The sequence below is a fragment of the Castanea sativa genome, chromosome 6 (assembly GCF_040712315.1).
Source record: "Castanea sativa cultivar Marrone di Chiusa Pesio chromosome 6, ASM4071231v1".
Taxonomy (NCBI): Eukaryota; Viridiplantae; Streptophyta; class Magnoliopsida; order Fagales; family Fagaceae; genus Castanea; species Castanea sativa.
The window spans coordinates 31,397,899-31,406,737 of NC_134018.1; the positions used below are offsets into that span (position 1 = coordinate 31,397,899).

The 8,839-nt window shown below is 35.9% G+C and overlaps 1 protein-coding gene across 1 annotated transcript; it reads left to right on the forward strand.

Moving 5' to 3' along the window:
* Positions 1–8,263: 8,263 nt before the first annotated feature.
* On the forward strand, positions 8,264–8,494 carry LOC142639791 (uncharacterized). The gene has a single exon (XM_075813928.1). The coding sequence runs from the start codon at positions 8,309–8,311 to the stop codon at positions 8,492–8,494; it is 186 nt and encodes a 61-aa protein (XP_075670043.1). The 5' UTR covers positions 8,264–8,308.
* Positions 8,495–8,839: the final 345 nt, after the last annotated feature.

The following is an 8,839-nucleotide window of genomic DNA, read 5'->3' on the forward strand; positions in this document are numbered from 1 at the left end:
GCACACTAAATTGTCAATGTCACCATGAAGAGCTGACACATCGAGATCCTATGGTAGATGAGCATGTGATTGCCATAGTGAGATTGCTTGATTTAGAGCGTTTGCACATGGTCCCATCCATAAAGTTTGATCATGCATTAATCACTGCATTTGTAGAGAGATGGCACCTAGAGACCCATTCTTTCCACCTTCCACATGGTGAGATGACAATCACACTGTAAGATGTGGAAGTTATAATGGAGATGTCCATCGAGGGTGAGGCAATGGTTGGGTTCACTAAAGGAACTTGGAAAGCTGTGTAATGAAATGCTTGAAAAGGTGTTTTTTTTTTTTTAATCCACGTCAGATGAACTATCGAAGAGTAAATCGAGTTTAGTAAACTTAATTTTGGGTTGGAACTTGAGTTTATCAAACTCGAGTTCCAAAAATAGTCCAACTTACTAAATACTTTTAGGCACATGCTATTTACCAAATATTTTCCTAAAAAGATGTTCACCAAATTTTGCTCGAATTTTCACAACACTTTTTCACCCACATGTATTTTCATAACACTTAAACAACGTTATTAGAAAATCATTACTAAACAGGCTCTTAAAGTTCAAATTTTGTCTACACTAAAAATCGATTGATATCTTATTCTGATAATAAAAAGTATAATTATTAGAAAAATTAAAATAAAAAACAAAACAAAAAATGTACAATTATTTCTCTTTCTTTTATTTCACTATGAAAAAATAATAAAAAATAAAAACAACAACAAAGAAAGCATAAATGCTGATTGTTGCGGCCCTTTTGTAGCATTTATATCGCGTGCCGTTTTGACTATGCTCAATAGTCATTCAAAGGCGAAAGGGCCCATTACTACTATTTAGCAAAAAAAATTAGCAATCTACCACTGTTTTGGAAATATGTGGGGATTTACCACTTTTTTAAAACTTGAGTTTGTGAAACTCAAGTTTGTCATGAAACTTGAGTTTTAAAACTTGAGTTCTTTGAAAAAATATACTCTGAAAATTTTTGAAATTTTTTTATGTTACTCGAGTTCATGAAACTCGAGTACCATAAAAAACTTGATTTCGCCAAAATCAAGTACCTAAAAAATAGTAGATCCCTACATATTTCTAAAAGTAGATTACAACATAGCTTGCAAAAATGTGCTATTTGACTATTTTCGTCGTCATTCAAAAGCAGATACATTTCCTTTGTTCACCGGTGGTTTGAAATGAGTTGGGTAATAGTGGCTTTTAGTCAAATCAATTAGTAAAATTTTTGTTGTCTAATAATTAGAGATTTGAAATTTAAACCATGTTTATAAAAAATAAACTAATTGGTTTTTTTTAGAAGATCTAATTGTTATTTTAGCATAATGATAAATATCATTTACTAAAATGTGGATATTAAAAGTTAAAATCCTATTGTATTTATCCCCCAAAAAAAAATCTGTTAGAGACATATTTTATATAATTGGTTAATTCTTGGACAAAATGCACTTTACTTGTAATTGGGTAGATATATGATGGGTTTAGGACTTCAAGAAACATGTTATCCAGGTCAAGTATTAAAGCCATAAAGATCTAACCAAGAAAAAAGTGAAGAAAAGTTGTTCATTAAATCTTAACAGCAATCTCGACAGAAAGACTTCTATCGAGGTTTATAATCGAAGCTCGATACAAGCTGTTTTTGTCAAGACTTACAAAATCAGAACTTCTAGATCTAATTTTTGGCCCATGCTGAAATATTTGTATAGGATTTCTTTTCTCACAACCTTAGACATATATAAGGCTTATTTTAAATTCCACCAAGTATGCAGAAAATGTCCTAGTTCATTATTCTCTCTGAAAGCGTCTTTATGCCAAGGGTTTTGTGACCAAGGAGCTTCTTGATCTTCATTGTTGATAAACTAAAGAACTTTGCAACCAACAACCTTTTCAAGTTGCTGGAGTTAGTTACATACTGGGATTCGTGCATTACTGGTTAGTCACGTACTGGGATCTGTGCACATTAGTTAGTCATGTACTGGGATTCGTGCATCAAATGAAATATTTCCACTACAATACAAGTCCAATTGAGTATTGGGGTAAGGGTTCAACTGTAGATTGGTATTTCAGGATAGGCCAAAGGGTTTGGTAAGATTCCTTATACTTATAACCGCTTGTGATTGATAATAGTAGATTCTTGGGAGTGGTGACCTTAAAATCATCTGGTGGAGTTTTTTCTCGATGGTTTTCCCCATTCATAAACAAATTACCTGTGCAAAATTTATATTCTGCTAAATTTAGATAAGTTGGTGATTTTTTTGTGCTGCCATGCTATTGCATGAAATTTGATCTAATTAATTAACTTGGGTAATTAATTAATTAATTATAAAGGGGTCAATTCATTTTAACCCAACAAAATCATTTATCCACTTGACCAGAAGCCTACTTTGTCAAAACCTATACATATAATTATAAAAATAAAAATAAAACAAAACTACATATACAAATCGCATGCTTTTAAACGTCACGGACCTCCCAGATTGATCCTTGCTGGTTCAGTTTGAGATATGAATGGCCAAAATTTCTTTTGATGTGTTTCTTCCTTTTGTCTTTCTCATTAAAGAGGAATTATTCACCAAAGAAGTTCTTTTTAAGTAAATTTTTTATTATCTACCTATGATTTTAAAAATAGTGATGCTAGAGATACAACAATTTATTACATAGTTACAAATTGATTTGTCACAAATAATTAAAAGGACAAATTTATACATTCATTTATTAGGTAGTTGAAGCATGCCAATCATATTTGTTGTCATAGGGGAAAATAGCCCACTACCACTATTTCCCAAAAACAATTAGCAATATACCAATGTTTTGGAAATATATAGGGATCTATCACTTTTTTGAAACTCGACTTTGTTCAAGTTCCAAAAACTCAAATTCTTTGAAAAAATGTACTCAGAAAAGTTTTGAAAAATTTTTATGGTACTCGAGTTCCATGAAAACGAGTACCGTAAAAAATTTTCAAAATTTTTCTATAGTACTTGAGTTCCAAACAAAAAAATCTCAAACTCAAAAAGGAGCCGTGACACCGATCAAGGACCAATGACAATGTGGTTAGTATCAAACTCTTTTAGGGAAAAATACTAACCAAATGTTTTCTTACTCACTTCTTCTTCTTCTTCTTCTTCTTCTTCTTTCAAACAATAGGTTGTTGCTAGGCATTTTCAGCAATAGCTGCAACAGAAGGAATTACTCAGCTAACAACTAGCAAATTAATCTCTTTATCTGAGCAAGAGTTGGTTGACTGTGACACCAGTGGCGTAAATCAAGGCTGTGAAGGGGGGTTGATGGACAACGCCTTCCAATTCATCCAAGACAATCACGACCTCACAACTGAAGCCAGCTACCCCTACACGGGTGTTGATGGAACCTGCAACACTAACCAAGAAACTAAACACACTGCCACAATTAATGGGCATGAAGATGTGTTTGCTAACAATGAAAACGCTCTTCTAAATGCTCCTTTCTGAGGCCGTGATCTTTGACGGCACTTTCGTGGCAGGGGTGGATAGTGTAAGCTTTGAGGTCTTGCCTGGAGTTGTAGCGGCTGTGGAGGATGTGAGTGAAGTTGAGCGAAGTGGGTTTGATGTGAGGCTCTATTTAATTAAAATCCAACTTGCTTGAGTTGGGTTTTCTGAGTTTGAGATTTTTTTTTTGTTTGGATTTGTTGTGTTGTATTTTTGGATTGCTTTGGTACTTTGGGGCTTTAGGATTTGATGATTTTGTTGGGTTTGAGAAAATGGTGATTTTGAGATTTTTAATATTTGGATTTTAATTTCTGGGTTTGTGTTCTTAGATTTGGGTTTATGTTCTTGTTCAAGATACACTTAGATCTCAATTCATGTGATTTTTGGTTTTTAATTCTGGTTTTAACTTTTTTTATTTAGTTAAAATTAATAATTTTTTTTTTTAAAATTTAGATGCTGACATGGCATTTTTTAATGCCAAAATAAATTTTTTTATTATTATCTTAATAGTTCCATCTGCCGCGTAGGACTTTGCCATTAGGGCACTGACGGAAAGGACTAAAATGAAAGGCGTTTTTCTAAATATGGACTAAAAGCAGTGAAAATAAAAGATAGGGACCAAAGTAAGAATCACGTGAAAATGTAGGGATGAAAATGTGGTTTTCGCCAAACATAAAAGAGTGGGAAGATATATAGACACAAGTCTATGCATGTCTCAAGGTCAACAAAACTTTTGACTAATCATTCATGACAAGTTTGAAAACCTATTTACAACAATCACACAGATATCAAGATTTTTCCCACAAAGATACAAGTGCTTAAAGAACAAGCTAAGCTCATAAATGCACAAAGCCATTTGTACGGAGGTATAAGGCTAAACATGCATGTGACAAAACATAATAATGCTGATCAAACTTTTTGGATTTTCTACCTTTATCTGTTTTTCAATTTTTGACACAAAGTAAGTAAAGATTGATAAAAAAGAATGACCATTCAAAGCTTTCAAAAACTAAAAAAAAAAAAAAAGTAAAAGCATGCTAGAATGAAAATATAAGCAAACAACCAAATAATGTCACAACGTATCGAAAGAATTGATGCATAGACATGTTCTAATGCTTATGCATGAGTATCCTTCTTCACCCACACGGCACGTGCATTTGGAGTGATTCCCTTAGAGCATTGGGTACTTAAGTTGCGATTCTCAAACCTTAAGGTAAAGTTTGCCAAACAATAAGTGATAATGTCTATCATCTGCATCACATCACCAATACCGGGGTCGACTTCTCTCCCTTTTGACTGCTTGTGGTTCCCCTTGCCCTTTCCTTGTCCTCTTGGCCTTTGAGAACCCGCATTGTTCAATGCGTGAAGCTTGTGACAATTTGGCCTAGTATGTCCTTGGACTCCACAATCATGGCAAAAATGATGAGTTTAAGGACCTCTTTATGACTTCGGAAGAGACTTCCATTTTTCTTTGGGTTTGGCCACAAGTGGATTTAGAGGCTTTGTCAAAACCTTTTGAGCAATCACATTTGGCTTCTTCTCAACCTTCACATTCTCAACAAGTGGAGTTGGTACCATTGGTTCCTTAGCTTTAACAAACTTCATCTCCTTGGACACATTAGCACTTGAGCTACTTTCTCCGGTGTATCCCAAGCCACTTCTATCGGAGGAGGGCTTTTGATAAGCAAGCACCTCATCAAGTTTCTTTGAAGCAACCCGCTCCACTTTAGCATTATCTTGAATAAGCTTAAGCTCAAGAAACTTGATCCTAGAATAGGCATCTGTTGGCTCTTCATTCAGCTTCTCAACTTCACATTTTGTCTCTTTGTTCCTCACAAGTATGCTCTTGTAGTCTTGTTCTGCTTTCTTCATTTTTCTAATGGTTACCTTAGCCACTCTAGCATACTCTTCGGTCTTCTAAAGAAGAGGATTATAAGATTCTTGCAATTTCTTTGCTCCTTCATAGATGTATTCTTCATCTTCATCATCGGATTCCTCTCTAACCCCATAGACTCCATTTCAGTGTGCTCACCATGCTCTTCCACTAGAGTGCTCAAATCTTCCAAGGAGTCCACGGGTGCGATAGCCATAAATGCAGAGTAGTTTCCTTCTCTATCAGAACTTTCTTCCAAATCCAAATTGGAGCTGTCCAAGTCACTAAGGGTACTAGCATCCTTCTTGAATTTTAAGAACTTACGAAAGTTCTTTGCAAGGTATGCCACTTCCTCTTCAACCTCACCCTCATCCTAGGAGTCTTGAGCTTCCACTCTCTCATTGATTTTCTTAAGCGCAAGATATTTGCTCTTCTTTTGTGAAGGTAGAGATAGCTTATAAGTTTGAAGAGAACCGATGAGTTCTTGAATCTTAATCTCATTAAGATCTTTGCTCTCTTCAATTACGGTGACCTTGGCACGAAAGCTCTCCAGCAATGATCATAAGATCTTCCTCACAACCTTGGAGTCCTTAGTCTTTTCACCCAAGTTGAATTTACCATTCACCACTTCATTCAACTTCCCATAAAAGGATTCAAATGACTCATCTTCACTCATCTTTAGTTCTTCGAAGCGAGTGGTGAACATTTGTAACTAGGTGTCTTTCACCTTCTTTGTTCCTTCATATGTGGTCTCCAAAATTTCCCATGCCTCCTTGACGATTATAGCATGTGAAATCCTGTGGAATTCATCGGGTGAGACACTACAAAATATAGCATTCAAAGCTTTACTATTAGCATTGGCCTCTGCAAGGGCTGCCTTATCCCAAGTAGATTTGGCAGCGTCCAACCTAGTCCATACATTCTCAACTGCATCCCATACACTCTCATCAATAGAGCACAAGAATGCACGCATATGTACTTTCTAAAAGGCGTAATTGCTCCCATCAAAGAAGGGAGCTGCATTTAGGGATTGAAACCTATCCATTGTAAGGTCAATGATCACACTTAGGATATAGAAATCTGACAAAGTGTAGCCACTCTGATACCAATTGAAAGTTCACTTGGTGTATAAAACACTAGTAAATGTTTAGACTTCCAATTTCAAATTGACAAATACAAATTTATACTCAAACAATAAATGTGTGGAATTATAAGTACAAGCAATGCACAAATAAACAAACTACTCTAAACGGTAATTAATCACAACACAATAGCAATTAAAAGGCAAGAGTAAGGGTTAGAGAGATGCAAACACTAAGATAATACTAGCACGTGTTATTGAAGAGGAAACCGAGGAACTCGGAGAAAAACCTCTCTGCCGCCCTCCAAACGGTAAAATGGCCAACTACAGAATAAAGTTAGGATACACGAATAGTAATAGACCCTTTAAGTCTAATCTACCCAATGCACCTAAGCCCTCCAAGCTTCTTGCTCCAACAAGATTAAGCCTAAACCGTGTCTTCCCTAACTTTCTAGATCCCGCAATAAGCCCATTGCATCAACCAAATGAATTGGTCCTCTCTAAACTGTTTCCCAAGCACCAAATAACCTCCTCATTGATATGGGTATGGTGAGATATTGATTTGGCTAATGAACCTCTCAAGGGTATGTCAATGGAGAGAGTGAGAGTAGATGAATTTGATAATCAAAGGTATAAGATTATGGATGAGTCAATCTTGTTATTATCTAGGGTTTCTCTCTCAAAATTCTTTCTGGGAGCTCTTTTCATTTCGTGGGTATAAAGGTATTTATAGTAGGGTAAGTGAGGAATGTGAAAAGTCATTTTTCTACAAAACAGGGTGTTCTGGCGACTAACTCGCAATTGGAATGAGTCGCGAGATTCAGTCGTGAAACCACTAACTGGCCAAACTATCCTTTTTTGTCCTGTAGTGCTCCAGCTGTTGTAACCCTTTAGCTTCCTGCATGCTTCACACATGTGGCATTTTAGCGAGTCATTACTCGCGAGTGACTCATGAGTTCTAGTCGCAAGAAGCTCTTTGAATGCACACACACTTGAATTTTTCACACTCTCTTACACACAACCCTTACATGATTTCCACCTAAATACAGGGTATCTAATTATTAAATTACAAGTAAATTTGCCCCGGAATAAAGCCAACATATGGTTGAATAAATTCAACCTTACAATAGTTCAAAAGAGGAGGAAGAGAAATCGAGGAGAATCATCGATACGTGACATACTCTCACTGACATGCAGAACCCATGTTGAAGTCAAGTGCATTATGCCTAAATATTTATATAATCACTGTTTATTTTGTTTGATACGACTCTGTTCATTTGGTTTTGAATGCATTATCTAATTTGAATCATTTGATGCATTTGAGCCGATATATTGGGACTAATATAAAATAGGGAAAAATGCTCATACACCCCTTAAACTTTCAACTATTGGCTAAAAGACTCCCTCAACTTTTTTATGGGCCAATTTACTCAAATTATTCAAAACCGCGAAATTAATGCTTCAGTTAGTTTCATGTTAAAACACTAATGGAATAAACGTGAGACTCACGTGACTTTTAAAAACAGAGATGGCAAATCCACAAATTCCCACCCACCCAGCCAAGCCAAACCCATTTCCAAAGCCACCATGAAAGTCCGGTCAGTGAAGCTCAGGGAGGCCCACAATGCCTCCTCCTCCAGCAATGGTCGTGGCGACTGGCGGCGGCTCCTTCTGCTCCGTGGTATGGGAACAGCAAGCACATCACCTCATCACGGCCATCACCATTTCTAGAATCTTTCATACTTCTTTCTTCTTCAACCTCCGCAACACAAAAATCCCATTTAAAAAAAAAAATTTAATCAAAATCGAAAAAAACCCATATTTTGTTTTTTGAGATATTGGGAAGATGGGTATCATAAAGAGTAGCTTTTCGTTCATAGTAGGGACGGTGTGTGGAATATACATAGCTCAAAACTCCGACGTTCCGAACATCAGGAAGCTCGCCCACGATGCCCTCTACAAGGCCAAGCTCATCGAAGAGAAGTACCAGAAGCCCAAAACCAAGTCCGACTATGAAGAAGACGACGGCTAGGATTCGACCCGACCCGACCCCATTTTGTCAAAATCCAACCAGGTCAAGATAAAACTCTTGTACTTTGAATTCTAGAGGAATACAGTGAATTTTTTTTTTTTATATAATTACTCCACAATTATATCAAAAATTTTCAAAGATAAAGTTTTTGACTTTTTTCTATGCTCTTCAATTGATGGGGTTGTTAAATTTTAGCCAAATTCCTTCTAGGGGTTTCTCAAAAGTTCATGTTTTTGCATTTGAAATTCGAAAAATTTAATGGAGTTTCGAGGTTTATGTATCAATGATTTGAATTTATAATTGTTTTATTGCACATTTGATTTATTCTAGCTGGAAAAGAAAAAT

What these genes read in the sequence shown, in the direction of transcription:
- LOC142639791 (XM_075813928.1), top strand. Translation starts at nt 8,309, where the DNA reads ATGGGTATCATAAAGAGTAGCTTTTCGTTCATAGTAGGGACGGTGTGT.